The sequence below is a fragment of the Chlorocebus sabaeus genome, chromosome 1 (assembly GCF_047675955.1).
Source record: "Chlorocebus sabaeus isolate Y175 chromosome 1, mChlSab1.0.hap1, whole genome shotgun sequence".
NCBI lineage: Eukaryota > Metazoa > Chordata > Mammalia > Primates > Cercopithecidae > Chlorocebus > Chlorocebus sabaeus.
In genome coordinates, this window is record NC_132904.1 from 6,845,117 (window position 1) to 6,865,288 (window position 20,172).

The 20,172-nt window shown below is 54.5% G+C and overlaps 1 protein-coding gene across 9 annotated transcripts in view; it reads right to left on the minus strand.

Annotated features, from left to right (window-relative positions):
• The window catches only part of RAD9A (RAD9 checkpoint clamp component A), an 80,759-nt gene that overhangs the window by 995 nt on the left and 59,592 nt on the right, over positions 1 to 20,172 (minus strand). For 2 of the 9 annotated variants that reach the window (XM_073012434.1, XM_073012459.1), the window contains exons 3-14: positions 13,667 to 13,790; positions 10,138 to 10,273; positions 5,710 to 6,387; positions 5,557 to 5,627; positions 5,023 to 5,151; positions 4,192 to 4,306; positions 4,012 to 4,111; positions 1,606 to 1,715; positions 1,408 to 1,517; positions 1,253 to 1,317; positions 1,026 to 1,163; positions 36 to 240 (exon numbers count right to left, since the gene is read on the minus strand). In XM_073012434.1, coding sequence (XP_072868535.1) covers positions 36 to 240; positions 1,026 to 1,163; positions 1,253 to 1,317; positions 1,408 to 1,517; positions 1,606 to 1,715; positions 4,012 to 4,111; positions 4,192 to 4,306; positions 5,023 to 5,151; positions 5,557 to 5,627; positions 5,710 to 5,743 — 1,077 coding nt within the window. In that variant the 5' untranslated portion in view covers positions 5,744 to 6,387; positions 10,138 to 10,273; positions 13,667 to 13,790. The other 7 variants (XM_007967928.3, XM_073012407.1, XM_073012487.1 and 4 more) reach the window with 5 other exon arrangements.

Here is a 20,172-nt window from a genome sequence, read left to right on the forward strand (position 1 = left end):
CACCTCCTGCCCCTGCCTCCACCTCCAGTCCCTACCTTCTTGGGTGGGGGAGTCCCAGGCACTGTACTGGGCTCAGCCTCATCTTCCTCGGAGTGGAGGCCAGGGCTCTCGGGGTGCTGGGGGCCAGGTGAAAGGGAAATGGAGGGCAGCACCCGCGAGCCCTCATTGCCTATAGTGGTTTCCATGGCGATCATGTAAGAGTCAATGTCGTCATTGGCAAAGTCGTCTGGGTGGGGTATGCTGCAGGCAGAATCGGAGTATCAGGGAAGAAAGGGGGAGCAGAGGCAGGGCCCCACCGTAGAGGGCTCCAAGGGAGCTCTGGGGCCCCCTGACCACTGAAGATCTCTTGGTTTTATGACTTCCTGATTTGGCTGGAGAGGAGAGGATGCAGGGGTTAAGTGGTGGCTTCCTGGAAGGGGTGGGCCAGGAATGTCTGATCAGAATTCAGGTAGGGGCCTGAGGAAGGCATCCTGGCGGCTCCTTTAGCTCAGCTAGGGGAGAGGAACAGCAAGTCCTGTGAACCGGGCCACATGGGGCCCAAGCCCCCGCCTTCCCAGGGGACAGGAGTTGGAGAGCACAGGAGGCCGGGGACAGGCTGGGCTGGGGGCCAGCCGCAGCTTCCTGTGCTGAAAGTGCACTGGGCCATCCTCCCCAGCCCACCTGCTCTTCCAGCCACCTGCTTCCCCCAGCCCAGGCAGCTCCTGCCTCCCAGCAGCCCTTTGCCTCCTTGGCCTGGGAGGAGGCTCAGAGGGGAGGCCTCAGCCAGAGAAGGAAGCCGGCAGGGCCTTGGGGATGCTTCCCTGGGTGGGAGGAGTCTCTGAGTACAGCTGACCAAGAAGGCTGAGTCTGCAGGGCTGGCAGCTGTGAGCACTGTAGGGGTAGGGACTGGGGCCTGATGGAGAGAGGAGGAACAGGAGGGAAGCGGGAGAGAACACATTGCAGGGAGGTGCAGAAGCTGGGAACTGCAGTCTCAGGCTGGAGTACACAGACATGGGGAGAGGAGGAGTTGGCGGAGGTGCCCTCACCTGTGAGCCTGGAGCTGAGGCACTGGCTGGTGACGCTCTGGGGAGCCCAGGTCCTGGGATTGCGAGTCAGTGTCTGAGAGTGTGGCCAAGACAAAGTGGCCATCCAGCAAAGAGTCCTTGATGGTGAAGATGGCAGGCCTGGGCAGGGGATGGGGGTCCCAAGCTAGGTCATCCCATTCAGCTCCTGGCATCCCAGAGCCCTTCCCTGTCCCAAGGCTGGGAATTACCTGCCTGGAGCATCAAAATGAATGCTAAGATTCAAGTTTGCTGACTCTGCAAAGCTCAGGAGCCCCTGGGAGGAAAGAGGTAGCAGGTGAGGCCCCGGGTTGGGCTGAGCTGGGCAGGCAGGACAGGACCGACAAGTGCGTGGGGGGAACCTCACCCGGAATTCCTTGAGGCAGAAAGTGATGGCCACCCCTTCCTGGGCCTGCAGCTGCTGGAAATCCTCCTCTCCAAGGCACATCTCAGTCACCATGGCTTTGGCAGTGCTGTCTGTTGGGGAAGAATAGGAGGAACCTGGGCCCCACCCCTCTCCCACCTGCCGCTCTGCTCTGTCCCAGGTCACGTCCAGCCCCCTCACCTGCCTCCTCCTCATGGTAGCTGCGCAGGATGACCCTGTGGCCACGGCCAATGCCCAGCGTCACTTCAGCCAGCGCAGGAGGGAAGGGCAGAACAGCCTCCCCCAAGACCCTGTGAACGGGGCGGAGCATTACCCCCAATGCTTGGCCCTGCCCAGGGCTTTGCTCGCAGAGAACCTGAGGCGGGGGTAACATGCACACGCATGGATGTGCGCAGGCCTAGCACATGGTGGACGAGGCCCAGATAAGGTGGCAGGAAGGGGGCTGGTTGCAGTGATTGCTCAAACCTGGCACGTGGTACCTGACCATGCAGAGCGGGGAGAGGGCCCAGAGGCAGGACATGGCACTCATGCCGCCCTACAAACCTGGCCTTCAGAAAGAGCCCTGAAATCCTTATCTCCTAGGGATACCCATTGCTATACAGATGAGATCACATCTGGAATTTGCTTCAAGTCAAGTGGGGACAGGAGCTGCATCTGCTTTTACATATATTTGAAATTATTCATGAGACAGCGTTCACTTCAGCAGCACATACGCTAAAACTGAAGCATACAAAAGATTAGTGAGGGCCGGGCGCGGTGGCTCAAGCCTGTAATCCCAGCACTTTGGGAGGCCGAGACGGGCGGATCACGAGGTCAAGAGATCGAGACCATCCTGGTTAACACGGTGAAACCCCGTCTCTACTAAAAAATACAAAAAACTAGCCGGGCGAGGTGGCGGGCACCTGTAGTCCCAGCTACTCGGGAGGCTGAGGCCGGAGAATGGCGTGAACCCGGGAGACGGAGCTTGCAGTGAGCTGAGATCCAGCCACTGCACTCCAGCCTGGGCGACAGAGCTACACTCCGCCTCAAAAAAAAAAAAAAAAAAAAAAAAAAAAAAAAGATTAGTGAGGCTCCTGCACAAGGATTAAAAAAAAAACAGAGTAGCTGGGTGCAGTGGCTCATGCCTGCAATCCGAGCACTTTGGGAGGCCGAAGCAGTGGATCATTTGAGGTCAGGAGTTCGAGACCAGCTTGGCCAACATGGTGAAACCTTGTCTCTACTAAAAATACAAAAATTAGCCAGGCATGGTGGTGCATACCTGTAATCCCAGCTACTCGGGAGGCTGAGGCAGGAGAATTGCTTCAACCTGGGAGGGGGAGATTGCAGTGAGCTGAGATTGCACCACTGCACTCCAGCCTGGGCGACAGAGCAAGACTCCGTCTCAGAACAAACAAAATGAGAGAAATGACTGCTCATTTTTTAAAAAAAAGAGACTGGGGGCCAGGTGTGGTGGCTCACGCCTGTAATTCCAGCACTTTGGGAGGCTGAGGCGGGCGGATCACGAGGTCAGGAGATCGAGACCATCCTGGCTAACATGGTGAAACCCCATCTACTAAAAATACAAAAAATTAGCCAGGCATGGTGGCGCATGCCTACAATCCCAGCTACTTGGTAGGCTGAGGCAGGAGAATCACTTGAATCAGGAGGCGGAGGTTGTGGTGAGCCTAGATCGTGCCACTGCCTGGGCAACAAGAGCGAAACTCCATCTCAGAAAAAAAAAAAAAAAAAAAAAAAACCCTAAATGCAGCCCAAGGAATTGGCCCCCCTCTCTCACTACCCAAAAGAGCTCTGAGCAGTGCTGGCTCAAGAGAACCTAGGGAAACAGATGTCAGGACCCAAAGGGACATTCAGTCACCCTGAGAAATAAGCAGGACCTTGGGCCACTTGAATACAAGCAGTGTCCAGCGTGGGACAGGGACAGGGGGAGAGCCCACTCCTCTCTGAACTGGTCCTTGCCAGGGACCTTTGCTTCCACTGGAGTCCCTGTTTCCCTGGCCCCAGACAGCCCCCGGTGCTCGGACTGCCCAGAACGGCTCCACCCACAGCTGATTACTCAGGCAGCCCTCCTGAACCACAACCTCCCCTCCAGCCTCCTGCCCTGGCCTTGGGGACTCCTTGATCCTGGGCAGTCAGGAAAAGAGGCTGCCCTTGAGTGGGGAGCACCTCTGGAAGGATGCCCAGGCCAGAGAAGGGGTCTGAGCCTCTGAGCCACAGGTTAAGGGAAGACCTTCAAGGTTACTCAAGCCAGACAAGAGATTTGGTGGCAGGCCAGAAATCTGCTCCCTAGAGGAGGAATTGGAATGGGTCTGAGCAGCCAGAAAGTCAAGTCAGACCTTTGGGATGGAGAACGAAGGCTCCTAACAGTGAGGAGAATGGAGCAAGGAGGCGCCTGCCCCTCCTCCATGCCACCGTCTGCCTTTAAAGAGCCAGGTAAGGACCTGAGCACATAGCGGGCCATGGGATGTCTTTGAGGTTCACAGAAACTCTGTAGGGAAATGAAGGACATACCTTCTTAAATCAACCCTTGAGGCCCCAAAGAAGGAAGAGAGAGACCTGGAGCTGAGCTGAGGGCAGGGGTGTGCTCACCGTGCTGGGGCGCGGAGCATGTGCGGGCACGAGGCTGGGTCGAAGACGGCCTGCAGGGACTCACAGTCCTGGAAGGACAGGTTGTGAGTCTTCCGCACCCCTGGATGGGCGATAGGGTCTCAGTGGGCCTCGCTGACCTCCCTGCCGAGGCACCCCTTGGCTGGCCGGCTGCCCACTCACCGAACTTGCAGTGCAGCTGGACCACCAGGCGGCTGCTCCGGCCGTTCAGGGAGATGCAGCATTTTTCCACCGTCTTCTCCAGCATCGCCAGTGAGCGGAAGACAGACAGGAAGGACTAAATGGGATAAGACACCTCAGCCTAGCACCGCATCTCTGCAACAAGCTCTCCTGTCCCGTGTAGGCCCACACTAATCATGGGCCCAGCATGTAACTCTGGGAAAAGGGCTCCCACATCACACGGGACACTGGTATCCTTCTAGGCCTCATTCATGCTCTTCCTTATGCTTGCAATGCCTTGAAAGACCTGCTTACCTTTCTCTTTTTATTTTTCTTTGAGATGGAGTCTCGCTCTGTCACCCAGGCTGGAGTGCAGTGGTGCGATCTTGGCTCACTGCAACCTCCGCCTCCCGGGTTTAAGCAATTCTCCTGCCTCAGCCTCCCGAGTAACTGGGATTATAGGCACCCACCACCACACCTGGCTAATTTTTGTATTTTTAGTAGAGACGGGGTTTCACCATGTTGGCCAGGCTAGTCTTGAACTCCTGACCTCATGATCTGCCCACCTCAGCCTCCCAAAGTGCTGGGATTACAGGTGTGAGCCACCGCACCTGGCCAAAAGACCTGCTTACCTTCCTTGACGAACTTGAGCCTCACCACCCTCTCAGGTCCCCGCTGTGATGCTTTTACCAAGGCCCTCCCTGTGTTTTGCATGGATTGGGCTTGCACGTGTCTCTCTCCCCACTTAGCATCTACTGAGTACCCCAGGGCAGAGGCACAGCTGGTGGAGATTCCTGGGGTGGGACAGTGCCACTGCTGAGGGAAGGGCCTCACCTTCATCAGGATCTTACAGCGCAGCAGGTCCTGACCAGGGGTGGCTGCCTGGTATTGCTGGAAGAAGAGCGGAGCAAAGAGAAAGCAGGCATAGGCAGAGCGGGAGGAGTTCACCGTCCGGAGGGAGAGCTGGGCCACGAAGAGCAGGGAGAGGGACGTAGTCAGGGGGCAGCCACAGACCCAGCCCTCCGGCTGCTTCTGCTCACACACTTGCCCTATCGTCCTCCCGCTCTGCCACCACCTGCTGAAACCCTCCTTCCCCATGAAGCCTTCAGAGTCGGCCTCGGCGCTGCTGCCGCAGAGGAGCGGTCGCACACCCAGGCCTTCCCCGAGTTTCTCTAAGGGCACGTTACCCCCTGGGAGCTCGCAGGCGGCCAGCTTTCAATTCACACACCGGCCTGGGAAGATGACAGGCGCTAGGCTAAGAAACTGAAACTGCCGACAAATCATCCAGCCTAGCGGGGGCGAGACTCGAGTCCGGGTTACCCGCTCCCGGCTGGAGTCCCACCCGCCCCCCCACACCCATCCCCTCACCCCGTCCTCCAAGGGTTCCAGGTAGAGCTCATCCCCGATGCGGGACAGGGAGTGGACGGCCTTGCCGAGCACTGCGGGGAGGAGAGCGGAAGGGGGTTAGGCTGGCGGCTCCGCGGCTCCTGCACCGCCGCTGCCAGGCCGACCCGCACTCACCCTTCACGTTGCCGCCCGTGACCAGGCACTTCATGCTGCCCCAGCGCCCAGCCAGCGGCCAGCACTACCCCACACTCCGCGACCTCAGAGCCCGGGGTCCTTCCCGCGCACCGCCCCTGCCAGCCCCGCCCCCGCCTCCCCATTGGTCCACACGCAGGCGCCTCCGTCACGTGAGAAAAACGTTCACAGGCTCAGCCGTCACGTGACGGCGCACGTTGCCCCCAGGTGTCACGTGACCCGGGAGGCTCGCGGCGCCCGTCAGCTGCTCCTGGCTCTCCAGGCACGCCTCGGCCTTCCGCGCCCTTGGAGATCGGGGCGTCCTGCGGGCCGCGCATCGGATCGCGAAGGGCAGAGAGGACGCAGCTCTGGGGCGCGAGGTTCCTGTGCAGTGGACCGAGCGCTAGACTCGGGAGTCCGAATGTGGGTGCGAGCTCTCTGGGGTCACCCACTGAGTAGAGTTCCCGGGCGTCTGTCGGGGGATACAGGGTGCAAGCAAGACCATCGCACCCACTCTGGGCCGGAGACTCGAACTCCAGCAGCAATCCCCAACTCTAGAAAGAGGTCAAAGCAGCTTGCTTGCAGCAGCTGGGAGTGGGAGGTGGCTGCTCCTTCTGGCTTCGAGGATCCTTGAAGGAAAAATGGCAGCTTCTCCAGGCAGAAAGGGGTAGAACGGTGCTCCTGGCAGAGGGAGGAACAAGAGAAAATGCTCAGCGGTGTGGGCTCCGCCCCCTGGAGAGGGGAGTAGGTCTGTGAGTCTCAGAGAGGCTTAGGGGCCGCCAGATGATGAGGGGCACCGCTGGGACGCTCTAGAAATGTTTTACGAGGGTAGATCGTGGTTATGTGCCTTTTTTTTTTTTTTTTTTTCCCGAGACATATTCTTGCTCTGTCACCCAGGCTGGAGTGCAGTGGCGCGAACACGGCTCACTGCCGCCTGGAACTCCTGGGCTCAAGGGATCCTCCCACCTCAGTCTCCTGAGTATCTGGGACCACAGGCACACCCACCACGCCTGGCTTTTTTTTTTTTTTTTTTTGTAGAGATGGAGTCTTGCCATGTTGCCCAGGCCCGTCTCAACTCTAGGGTTCAAGATATCTTTCCGCCTTGGCCTCTCAAAGTGGCGTGAGCCACTGCACCCGGCCTGGTTTTTTGGGGTTTTTTTTTTTTTGGTCTTTTTTTGTGTGTGGGGTTTTTTTGTTTGTTTTGAGATAGAGTCTCGTTCTGTCGCCCAGGCTGGAGTACAGTGGCACGATCACGCCTCCCAAGTTCAAGCGATTCTCTTGCCTCAGCCTCCCAAGTAGCTGGGATTACAGGCGCCTGCCACAAGGCCTAGCTAATTTGTGTACTTTTAGTAGAGACGGGTTTCGCCATGTTGGCCAGGCTGGTCTTGAACTCCTGACCTCAAGTGATCTGCCCGCCTTGGCCTCCCAACGTGCTGGGATTACAGGCATGGGCCACCACGCCCAGCCCGGGCCTGTGTTTTTAAAAGACCTCAGACTGGCGGGGCGTGGTGGCTTATGCCTATAATCCTACCACTTTGGGAGGCTGAGGCGGGCGGATCACCAGGTCAAGAGATCCAGACCATTCTGGCCAACATCGTGAAACCCCTTCTCTACTAAAAGTACAAAAATTAGCCGGGCGTGTTGGCGAGCATCTGTATAGTCCCAGCTACTCTGGAGGCTGAGGCAGGAGAATTGCTTGAACCCGGGAGGTGGAGGTTGCAGTAAGCCGAGATCGTGCCACTGCACTCCAGCCTGGCGACAGAGTGAGACTCCATCTCAAAAAACAACCAGACTGTGTGCCAGGTGGGGATGCATCAGCTGGAAGGTCTTCCCCTTCTCCTGGGCCTCCAGGTCCAGGTGAGTAAAATGTAAGGCAGTCCTAGAGAAACTCACTGACCCCTACTCTCCCCACAGTACCAAGGCTCTGGTGGTTCTTTGAAGGGCCCAGGGCATCCCTGTGTTCCCGTAGGGCCTGTCTGTGCCTTGCCCCTCAGATCCTGTGGTAGTGGAGAAGATTTATTTGTCTCTGCACCCCTTGCTCTCCAGACCCACTTTCAAATGAGTTGAATTGATACATAATAATTGTACACATAGAGAGAGTACAGCTGACATTTGGATACATGCATACACTTTGTTTCTCCCTCTCCTTCCGCTCCCCTGGTCTCCAGCCCTGGCCCTTTCCGTGGAGTCCTGGGGGAGGAGGTAACTCTTCCCTTCCCCTTCCCAGGGGATCCATAGAAATAGTGCCCCCTGTCCCTGGGCATCTGGCTCAGTATGCTGGGAGTCATCCTTGACCTCATGCTCGCCCTCACCCCTACACAATCTTTCAGTTAAGTCCTGACCACTCTGCCTCCCAAACAGGTGGTAAATTAACAGGTGGCAGCTTTGCCCTCCTCTTCCATCTCCAGTGCCTAGGTCACCATCCTCTCACCTGGATGACTGTAACAGCTCTCAGTGGTCTCCTGCCTCCACCCTGCCCCCTCCCCAGGCCACTCTCCATACAGCAGCAAAGTGACCCTCCTAAAATGTCCATTGTGTCATGCCTCTCCCGTGTTTGCACACTCCAAGTGGTTGCCATAAAATCCAGACTCTGCCCTGAACCTGCAGGACCCGTCCCTACCCATTTCTCCACCTGTTGCTTCCCCTTGATCACCTGCACAGCCATGCCAACCATGTGGGCTCCCTGAACCCCCCACTTTCTCTTCCACCTGGGGATCTTAGCACATCCTTAGCTGTCCCCACCATTTGGCATCATCTTACCCCTTCTAATGTGGTGCTTCTCTTCCTCCGGGCTCAGTGAGGCCTTTTCTGCCCCCACCAGCACCCCAGTATGCTCTAGCTAGGCCCTGTTTTAGCCATAGCACTTATCACATTATTTTGTACGTGTGTTTTCCTATTTAACATGTGTCCTCCTCACTAGTGTGTCTGCCTCATAAGGGCAGGAACCATGTCTGGTTTTGTTTTGTTTTGTTTTGTTTTTCCTGAAGACAGAGTCTCGCTCTGTCACCCAGGCTGGAGTGCAGTGGCACGATCTCGGCTCACTGTAATCTCCGCCTCTGGGGTTCAAGCAATTATTGTGCCTCAGCCTCCCAAGTACCTGGGAATACAGGTGTGTGCCACCACGCCTGGCTAATTTTTGTATTTTTATTAGAGATGGGGTTTAGCCATGTTGGCCAGGCTGGTCTCAAACTCCTGACCTTAACTGATCTGCCCGTCTCAGCCTTCCAAAGTGCTGGGATTACAGGCGTGAGCCACTGCACCCGGCCTTGGCTTTGTTTTGTTTTGTTCTGTTTTGTTTTGTTTGTTAAGATGGGGTCTTGCTTTGTCACCCAGGCTGGAGTGCAGTGGCACGATCATGGTTCACAGCAGCCTCAACTTCCCAGGCTCAAGCGATCCTTCCACCTCAACCTCCCGAGTAGCTCAGGGCTACCGGCGCGTGCCACTACAGCCAGCTAATTTTTTTTTTTTTTTTGTATTTTTGTTAGAGACAAGGTCTCCTTCTGTTGCCCAGGCTGGTCTTGAACTCCTGGGCTCAGGCAGTCCTCCTTCTTTAGCCTCCCAAAGTGCTGGGATTACAGGCATGAGCCACCGTGCCCAGCATCCATATTTGTTTTGTTTGTTGCTGTATGTACCTCACACAGGGTCTGGCACTCAGTAAATGAATAAATAGATGTTAAATTTCAAAATGTGTAAACCAGCTGGGTGTGGTGGCACATACCTTTAATCCCAGCACTTTGGGAGGCGGAGGCGGGTGGATCACTTGAGCCCAGGAGATAGAGGTTGCAGTGAGCCGAGATAGCGCCACTGCACTGCAGCCTGGGTAAGAGAGCCAGACCCTTTCTCAAAAAAAAAAAAAAAAAAAAAAAGGCCAAGTGCGATGGCTCACGCCTGTAATCCCAGCACTTTGGAAGGCCGGGGCAGGTAGATCACCTGAGACCAGGAGTTCAAGACCAGCTTGGCTGACATGGTGAAACCCCATCTCTACTAATAACACAAAAATTAGCCAGGCATGGTGGCACGTGCCTGTAGTCCCAGCTACTCAGGAGGCTGAGGCAGGAGAATTGCTAGAACCCAGGAGGTGGAGTTTGCAGTGAGCCAAGATCACACCACTGCACTCCAGCCTGGGCAACAGAGTGAGGCTGCGTCTCAAAAAATGAATGAGTGAATATCTATAAACCGTTCCTGTTGACAAAGGGCATGGAAAAATAAACACAAATAAATTAGCATGAGCCAAATGCAGCTGAGCTGTCTCTAAGTCACTCTTAGCACAGTGCTGAAAGAAACACTCAACTTCCAGCACTCCACCCACAGTCCCATCTCGCCCTGCTTGATAGTTGTCCCCATGTTCTCAGCCTCATCCTGCGCTCTGGACCCCTCCCCCACCACGTGTAAACCAGCACAGCCTTCCCACCTCTGCCTCGTACTCATTACCTGAGCAGCCGCCTGGAACAAGGATAGATGCTGAAGCTCCCTGAAGGCAAGGAAATGGGAGGCTGTGAATCTTCACACAGTCCTGTTTCTGCCCCTGACACCTATAGAGTTATGGAGTCCTATGGCCTTGAGGACCCTAGGCAGAAGAGAAAGGAGACATATGCTTTTTTTCATACGTTTCACATCTGTCTTCTCCACTGGTGTGTCCGCCTCGCAAGGGCAGGAACCATGTCGGCCTTTTATATCAGCCAGGGGCAGGTGTGAGCCACTGCCCCCGGTCGACATATAGTCTTTCGACTCATATTGAGCATTTTTCAGTTACCCTCCCACTCCCTTGCCAAAAGTCAGAACTCGGAACTTTCTGAAAGGCTTAGAAGAGAAAGAAGGCTAGAGTGGGAAGCCGGGAGCCGTGGTAGGATGTGTCCCTGTCCCGCTGTGTGATTTGTGCAGATCCCTCCCTGTCTCGGCTGCTTCCTCATCTGTATGATGTGTTGGTGGGGGCTGGGGAGAGTAGGAGGTACTCACTGAGGTCCTTTCCAACCTTGACATGCTGTGATCCTGAAGGGGCCTCGTGACCCCTATGCCTCTCATCCATCCCAGCTTGGGGGAGAAGCTATAATTGGCTGTCGCACCTCCCCGACCCTCTGGCCCCTGGAAGGTAGCTTTCCAATCTGAGGCCAGGAATCCCTTCCAGGCCTGCATTTGGCATAACCAGTAACCCACTTCAGGTGCAGAAGAGGGGGCACACAGCGGGATAAGGAGCTGGGAGCAACCAGGAACCAGGAACCCTGTGTGTGGGTGAGAGATAGGTATGAGGACCTGGGGTCTGTGCTCAAAGTCAGGGACCTGGATGCAGCTTCAGCCCTACTCAGATGACGTCAGGCCCTTGTCTGAGCCTCAGTTTTTTCCTGAATAAAATGAGGGCCATTCAATGACATGCTCTCTCAGGAGCTTTCTCCTTCCTTCCTTCCTTCCTTCCTTCCTTCCTTCCTTCCTTCCTTCCTTCCTTCCTTCCTTCCTTCCTTCCTTCCTTCTTTCCTTCCTTCCTTCCTTCCTTCCTTCCTTCCTTCCTTCCTTCCTTCCTTCCTTCCTTCCTTCCCTCCCTCCCTCCCTCCCTCCCTCCCTCCTTCCTTCCTTTCTTTCTTTTTTTTTTTTTTTTGCGACAGGGCCTTATTCTGTCACCCGGGGTGGAGTGCAGTGGCATGATCCTGGCTCACTGCAGCCCTGCAGCCTCAACCTCCTGGGCTCAGTGATCCTCCTACCTCAGCCTCCCGAGTAGCTGGGACTACAGGTGTATGCCACCATGCCCAGCTAATTTTTTAGTCAGAATTCTTTCAAACCCCAAATTTTTAGTTGGGCATGCTGGCTCATACCTGTAATCTCAGCATTTTGGGAGGCTGAGGAGGGAGGATTGCTTGAACCCAGGAGTTAGAGATGAGCCTGGGCAACGTAGTGAGACCCTGTCGTTATAATGAAGAAAATAAAATAATTTTTTAAAACACCAAATTTTTGGTCTTTGGCATACCCCATTAGAGGTGGCCTCCTATAAGCAGGTGGGCATGTAAGTGTGTGTGAATGTGTGGGGGCAGATATGGAATGGAAGCTTGAGACCCTGGTGCTCATTCATTCACTCAACATCCTGGATGCACTTTTTTAACTATACGAAAGAGAGTACAGGACAAAAATGCTGGCCAGATGCGGTGGCTCACACTTATAATCCCAGCACTTTTGAGACACCAGTGTGGGCAGATCGCTTGAGTCCAGGAGTTCAAGACCAGCCTAGGCAACAAGGTTTCTACCAAAAATACAAAAATTAGCCAGGCATGGTGGCATATGCCTGCAATCCCAGCTATTCAGGAGGCTGAGGTGGGAGGATCCCTTGAACCTGGGAGGCAGAGGTTGCAGTGAGCTGCGATCGTACCGCTGTACTCCAGCCTGGGCACAGAGTAAAACCCTATAGTATGCAAGAAGGTGGTGGGTGTTATGGAAAAAAAGAAAACCCAGAGAGGGAGAGAGGAGTGTCGGGGGAGAAGGGCTTCGATTCTAACTAGCATGGACAGGTTGGCCTCACTGAGAAGTTGCCATTTGAACAAAGACCTGCAGGAGGCAAGGAAGTGAACAGTGCAGACGTCCGGGAAGGAGCGCTGTGGTAGAGGGAAGGGTCAGTGCCAAGGCTCTGAGCAGAAGTATGGGTGGCTGGAGGAGCTGCACCTTCTGCAGAGTCCAGTCTCCTGAGCTGGGGAGGACTGGGGTCTAGTGGGGGAAGACTGAGATTAGCCAAAGAATCATCAAAGTAAATATGAAATTACACCTTTGAGAAGGATCAGGAATGACGATGATGTGGGCTATGTGAATATGTCCCTGGGAAGACCTGGTCAGGGCATGAGGGAGAGCTTCCTGGAGGAAGAAACAGTCTGAGAGGGGTGAGGTTAGAGCATGGGTTGGCCAGGAAAGCACAGTTACTGAGGAGCCATTGGTGGGGCTCATTTACCAGGCACTGCTCCGTCCCACCATGGGATGCCCCATGCAGGCCTCCTTACACACACAGGAGCACAGACGGGATTACCCATGGCTGGCGTTTTGCCAGATCAGGGTAACTAAAAGGCAGAAGGGGCAGAGGAATTTCAGGTTTGGGAGTTTACTCGGGCTTGTCTTCATCTCATCATGCACACACAGGGACTGGCATTTGTATGGTTACTGGGGGGTAACCAGGCAGGCAAGGCAGCTCTGAACTGTGGGGACACTGAGCTGGCAGGGCACCTGCCCTGCTTGTAATGAGTTTGTGGCATTCCAAGTGCTGCCAGCCCCCCAGTCAAGCTCTGCCCCTGCCTTTCTTGTTCCCTGGCATTTCTCCTGGAAATCAGAATGATGTTTGGCACACAGCAGTGGTGTAATAAGTCTGTTCTGAATGGCTGAAGATTACGGAATTCAGAGAGGTTTCAGGACTTGAACCCATGATTGTCTGTTGAGGCTGAGAATGCGGTTGTGGATGCCAGCCTGAGTAGGTCTGAATCCAGCCTAGCCGCAATCTCTATCACTTAAAAACAAGTTGTGCAAACATGGACAAGTTGCTTCTGTTCTCCAAGCCTGCTTCCACCTCAGAGGGCTGTTGTGAGGAGTAACTTAATGTTTATGCAGCTCTTAGAATCTGCTGTGAGCACTGCTGTGACTATGATTGCTACATCCTGCCCCTCCAGCTCGGGTCATCCTCACAGTATCCTTGGGCCAGGACTGGAGACAAAACAAACCATCAGCTTGGACAAAGCCAGGGTGAATCTACACAAGGAACCCAGGAGGAAAGTCTCCCAAGGAAATCTTATAGAGAAAAGGCCTGGTGTCCAGAAACTGGAAAATATTCAGAAGACTCTTGGCTGGGCATGGTGGCTCACACCTGTAATCCCAGCACATTGGGAGGCCAAGGTAGGTGGATCGCTTGAGGTCAGGAGTTGAAGAACAGCCTGGCCAACATGGCAAAACCCTGTCTCTACTAAAAAAAATACAAAAATTAGCCGGGCATGGTGGCACACACCTGTAATTCCAGCTACTCAGGAGGCTGAAGCAGGAGAATCACTTTAACCTGGGAGATGGAGACTGCAGTGAGCAGAGATCCCACCACTGCACTCCCCAGCCTGGGCAACAGGGCAAGATTCCATCTAAAAAAAAAAAAAGACTCTTGGTTATGATCAGAAGAGTCAGCCCCATTGGGAAGAGGCTCCGGAGAGAGGCTGCTGGTGCTGCTGCTGCCTCCAGCAGCACCAAGTCCTGGCCCCATGATTCTGGGCCCTCCAGTGCCTCTGCCTCGAGAGGAGAATATGAGCCCTTGCCTTCCTCCCAAGCTGCTAGAGCCTGGCATGAGATAATGGATGTGCCCACACTGCCAGGCACTGTGCACAGATGAGGGACCAGGTCTTTTGAGTCTGCAGGGCTGGAGGTGGAGGGGAGATGGGATGAATTTTTTTAAACCCACAGTGAGGATGGGAAGGGAGAAGTTCAGGCGTGTTCACCAAAACCTGGCACACTGGAATTACAGGCCCCCTTGGAGCGCAAGTGAGGTAAGTTTAGGACAAATCAAAGGCAGTGTGCTTCACCCAGCAGGGGAGGACACTGATGGAACTCATTACCCCAAGATGTCGTCTCAGCTGGAAATAGAAACAGCTTCACAAAAGATTTAGATACATCCATGGATGATGGCTCCATTCATGGGTTAGAAGGGGAAGGAGGCTGTTTGAGGCCTGTCCCCCAGGGCAGGCATCAGGGAGGTGGCTTGGTCTCCCTAGCACCCCCCTTTGCACTCCTGTTGGAGGCAGGCTTCTGGCAACACGGACCCCAAGAGGCAATGTGGAGTCCCATAAGTTAGAGCCTGGCCTGTGTCCCTGGCCTTTCCTCAACCTCTCCAACACTCAGAATCCACTGTTTGGGAAAGAAAAGGCGCCACCAGCTTCAGGGAAAGCATCCTGACTGGGCTGTCCCCTAAAAGACCAGCAGAGGGAGACAGACACCGTGCCCAGTCCCAGCTCCGGGAACAGAGACCTTGATGATCCACCTTGGGCAGGCCTCTGTGGAGGCAGTTTTGTGCTCATGTTTTGCTGGGTGGGACAGAAGGGGACAGAGAGGGCATCCTCCCAGGCTGAGACAGGCCTATTACAGGGGAGATAGGGGCAGGGAGGAGATTTTTGGGAACTAGGGGCAAGGTGGGGAGGGAGCTACTAATTAAGAACCGGGTACTCTGGCCGGGCGCGGTGGCTCAAGCCTGTAATCCCAGCACTTTGGGAGGCCGAGACGGGCGGATCACGAGGTCAGGAGATCGAGTCCATCCTGGCTAACACAGTGAAACCCCGTCTCTACCAAAAAAAAAAAAAAACAAAAAAATAGCCGGGTGAGGTGGTGGGCGCCTGTAGTCCCAGCTACTCGGGAGGCTGAGGCAGGAGAATGGCGTAAACCCGGGAGGCGGAGCTTGCAGTGAGCTGAGATCCGGCCACTGCAGCCCAGGCGACAGAGCGAGACTCCGTCTCAAAAAAAAAAAAAAAAAAAAAGAAAAAGAACCGGGTACTCCAGAGCCAGGTTGCCTGCCTGTGTACTTTGGACAAGTTATATAACTCTGTGCCTCAGTTTACCCATGGTAAAATGTCAACTACAGCAGCACCAGCCTCAGGAGGGCCACGTGAGATTGCGTGCCATATTCAAATGCTTCACTGCAGAGACAGGGAATTGGGAAGAGCTCAGTAAACAGGAGTGACAGCCTACACTGTGGGGAGATCAGAGGTCTCTCCCATCTCCTTAGAGCTCTGCAGCTTGCAAAGCCCTTTTGCTTTATTATCTCATCTGGGCCTCACTGAACCCTGGAGGTCTGGTGAGGCTAAGAGGCTCCCTTTATTTTATTTTATTTTTTTGGAGACAGGGTCTTACTCTGTCAACCAGGCAGTGGCTCAATAGCTCACTGCAGCCTTGAATTCCTGGGCTCAAGCAATCCTCTCGCCTCAGCCTCCTGAGTAGATAGGACTACAGGTGTGTGCCCATGCCTGGCTAATTTTGGGGGGAAGTTTGGGGGGATCTTGCTATGTTGCCCACGCAGGTCACTTATAAGTGGTAGATCTGGGCTTTCTGATACTAAAGAATCCAGGGATCTTTCTCAAAGTTCCCTGCTGAGCTGGAAGCTGGAGGAGGCCTGCTCCAGGTGCCCTTGTCTGCACTGAGCCTCCTGGCAGGCCGCCCATATCTCTAGTTGGTATTGAAGTTATCTTGCCCTCTTTCCCACCAGCTCCCGAGTCCCTGGAAGGCAGGCTGTGTTTCTCTGTAGGTCCACACTGTTCAGCAAGGCATATTATAGTAGGGACTTCCAAAAGCTTTTGGGAGGTGATGGGATTCCGTGGGTCTGAATGCCAGCTCCTCCCCAACTCCTGTCCTGGTTCCAGGCCAGGTGTGGCCCCCCTTTTTTTGCCGCTCAAATTCTCCGTCCCACATCTCCAAAGTCTCCCCTAACATCTCCCTCTTCTGACCTCTCGTTTCTCTGCATTATAGCCCTTTGTATATCTCCTTAAGTTCCTGTTTCATTTTGAAATTTTGCAATAGCCAAAGGCTGAAATGGAAATATGTACAGAGTGCTCTGTTAAGGACCATAAGGTGGGCCTCAGAAAGATGGCTGGGGGTGCTAGAAAGCGAGGTGAGCTCAAATTAGCCGGGCATGATGGCAGGTGCCTATATCCCAGCTACTCAGGAGGCTGAGGTGGAGAATAGCTTGAACCTGGGAGGGGGAGGTTGCATTGAGCCGAGATCATGCCACTGGACTCCAGCCTGGGTGACAGAGAAAGACTCTGTCTCAAAAAAAAAAAAAAAAAAAAAAGTGGTTGAGCTCTTCATAGACCTAAACCACCCATGTCTTCTAGACACCCTGAAAGTCTAGTACCGGGCTGGGTCATGACTGGTTGGTTTTTCTCATGCCTTCAGAGCTGACTGTGCCCTGAGATTCCACCCTCCCCACCTCCAGCCCTCTTCAACCCACTGAAGTCCTACAAGAATCTCTCAGGAACAAAAGAGGAGAGAGATGAGACGGGTCCCTAGAGAGCACGTATAACACAAAGTGGAGAGCAGCAAGGGCCCTGGAGAGTGAAGTCTGGTGGGGAGCAGAGCTGGGGTGATAGTGACAGGCTTCAGGAAGAAGGCAGAAGAACAAAGGGTCTACATGAGTAGCCATGGGGAATTTGCCAGGGCAGCTGCATTTTGGATAGTAGAGGACACCATTAGCAAAGACAGAGGGATACGGTATGAGGGGCAGGTAACAAGATTCTTTAACATTATTGGCTGGGCAAGGTGACTCACACCTGTAATCCCAGCACTTTGGGAGGCTGAAGCAGACAGATTGCTTGAGATCAGGAGTTTGAGACCAGCTTGAGCTACATGGCAAAACCCTATTTCTACAAGGAAATACAAAAACATTGGCCAGGAGTGGTGGCTCATGCCTGTAACCCCAGCACTTTGGGAGGCCGAGGCAGGCAGATCACTTGAGGTCGGAAGTTTGAGACCAGCCTGGCCAGCATGAGGAAACCCCATCTCTATCAAAGATACAAAAATTAGCAGGCGCCTGTAATCCCAGCTACTCAGGAAGGTAAGGCAGGAGAATCGCTTGAACCTGGGAGGTGGAGGTTGCAGTGAGCCGAGATTGCACCACTGCACTCCAGCCTGGGTAACGGAGCAAGACTCTGTCTCAAAAAAAAAAAAAAAAAAAAAAAAAAAAAAAAAGAGAAATACAAAAAATTAGCCAGGCATGGTGACATCCATCTGTAGCTACTCAGGAGGTTGAGGTGGGAGGATCGCTTGAGCCTCGGAAGTCAAGGCTGTAGTGAGCCATGATTATGCCACTGCACTCCAGCCTGGACTGTCTCAAAAATAAATAAATAAATAAATAAATAAATAAATAAATAAATAAAACGTCATTGCTTGCTTCTAAGTGCCAGCAATTTGACCTATATTCACTCAGTTGTCCCTTACTCAGTTTTACATGGAGAAAACAGAGGTGTGGAGGGTTAGAGACTTGGTGGGGGTCACACAGCTGGTGGAGGCAGAGCAGGCACTCTCTCAGTGGTACTGGAATGGCAGGCCCATGAGATGGGGCTTCCCATTACTGGGATGGCCCCAGGGAAGGTGGTGTCCATCCTTTGAGCCCAGACAGTCTGGAGAAAGCTGGGAGAAGCCTGACAGAGGGGAGGACAGCGGGGTAGGAGGGAGAGGAGAGTTCGGGAGGAGCCAGCATGACTCAGCAGGGCAGGATAAAGATCTTCCAGCCCAGGGAGAGGCAACCCCACTCCTCTGCCAGGGGAGACGGAGTCACAGAGCCCGCGGCATGGGCTGGCCAGGGCAATGGAACATCCTGGGAGAACGGCGGGGAAAGCTCCTGGCGGGCGAGGGAGGAGTGGAGCACCTGGGGGTATCCCTTCTGCCCTGCCCTCCACACACCCATCACCCAGACACCCTGGCAGATCAGGAGGCAGAGCCCAGCTAGGGCAGGAGAGGGACAGGCAGAAGGCCCTGTTCCTCTCAGCTTCTCTCTGGCTTCCCTGGGAAGCAGAGAGTACTGGGGGGAGTCCTTTGGGAAGCCTGAGCTGGGTCAGGTGTGGGTGGGGACCCAGGGCAGGGTAGGGCCATTGCTGAGGTCAGAAGAGGCCCTCTGCCTCCGGGTTTCCGCTGACATCACAGCCAGCTTAGGGTGAGGCAGGGCCTCTGGGCTCCTGCCTACTGGAGGGCAAGGGAAAGTGTGTGCATATACACATACACATACACACACACACACACACACACACACACACACACCCTGCCTTTCCTTCCCCCTCCTGCCCTTGGGGCCCCAGTGGTGACTGCACACACACACTGGAGGGTGTGCACACGAGGCAGTGGAAAGGAAGGCCTCCTCCTGGGGACACCGAATCCCAGGGGATGTCCTGGGTGGGACCTCTGAACCTATCTAGGGCTCACTTTGCCCTCAGGAAGCAAAGGGTAGCCCTTGCTCTTGTTCTGCTGTGGCGGTGGGGCGGGGGCGGGGTGATCATCTAACTCCCAGTTTAATGCTCATTCCGGGATTCCCAACTCCCTGCTAATGGAATCCAGAGTTCTAGCTGAGCCCTCTAGTGTGGGAAGGTGATGCCAAGTGCCTGGCTCAGCTGCACATGGCCAGTTCATGTAAGGGGTCGGTGGTGGGGAGGAAACCCAGGTCTCCCTGTGCTCCAGGCCAGGATTCTCCAGGCACTGGATGACTCTCTTTATACCCCAAGCAACATCTGAGTGACCTGAAGAGACCAGCTGTGCCAGGCTAGACGCCTCATAGCCAGGGGCACTCAGCCAAGTCCTGCTATTGCTGAAGTCTGTTCCCAGCGCCCAGACTCCTCTTTTCAAGATGTGCCTCTGGCCCCTTCCTCAGGCTGGCACCTGCATGGTGGAGTTAAAAGAGCATGTTGCTGAAGTTGGATAGCACTGGGTTCCAGTCCTGGTTCTACCACTTCCAGGCTTGTGTGACCTCAGACAAGTGACTTTGTCTCATGAAGCCTCAGGTTCCTCATGTATAAATAGGGAAATGATAGCTCCTGTCTCGGAGTTACTGCAAAGGTGAAATAAACTAGGCCGGGCGCAGTGGCTCACGCCTGTAATCGCTGCACTTTGAGAGGCTGAGGTGGGTGGATCATGAGGTCAGGAGATCAAGACCATCCTGGCTAACACGGTGAAACCCTGTCTCTACTAAAAATACAAAAAAAAAAAAAAAAAAAATTAGCCAGGCGTGGTGGCGGGCGCCTGTAGTTCCAGCTACTCCAGAGGCTGAGGCAGGAGAATGGCGTGAACCCGGGAGGCGGAGCTTGCAGTGAGATGAGATTGCGCCACTGCACTCCAGCCTGGGCAACAGAGTGAGACTCTATCTCAAAAAAAAAAAAAAAAAAAGAAAGAAAGAAAATAGCCCACGCAAAGCGTTAGCATTGTGCCTGATGTGGGAAACAGCTGCGTGCACGTAAACTATTGTTAGTATTTCAGCAAAGTAACTGTTAGTAAGAAATACCAGCATCACAGTAGGCTGGAGGAGTCGCTGTAGCAGGCATCTGCCTCTCCTCCCAACACCCAGGTCAGCCTCCGCCCCTCCACCCCACCCCCTAGGGCTCCTCTCGGTCCCCAGCACCAAAACTTAGGGAACGTTTGGTGAACAAATGAATGAATGAGTGTCCCTACTCACCTCTGTGGGTTTCTCCAACACAACTGTCAAGAGGGGACCAGCTAGAGACTCCCCTAGTTCAGGAACCTGGACACTCCCTGGGCCAGGGTCCCATCAGTGCTAACTGTGCAGCTGTGTGCAACATGGTGTTTTGGGTACCTGGAGAGCCTTCCTTGGGGATGTCACCATGTGGGGAGGAAGGGTGGAACCCTAGCCGGTCCCTGAGCCTACACTGACTCACCCTCACCCCTTGGAGGGCAGCTCAGTCATCACCTGGTGCCAGCTCTGGCCCCCAGCCAGCCACATTTCTTGAGGGCCTGACCTGACACCCCCCTGTGGATGGTGAGGCC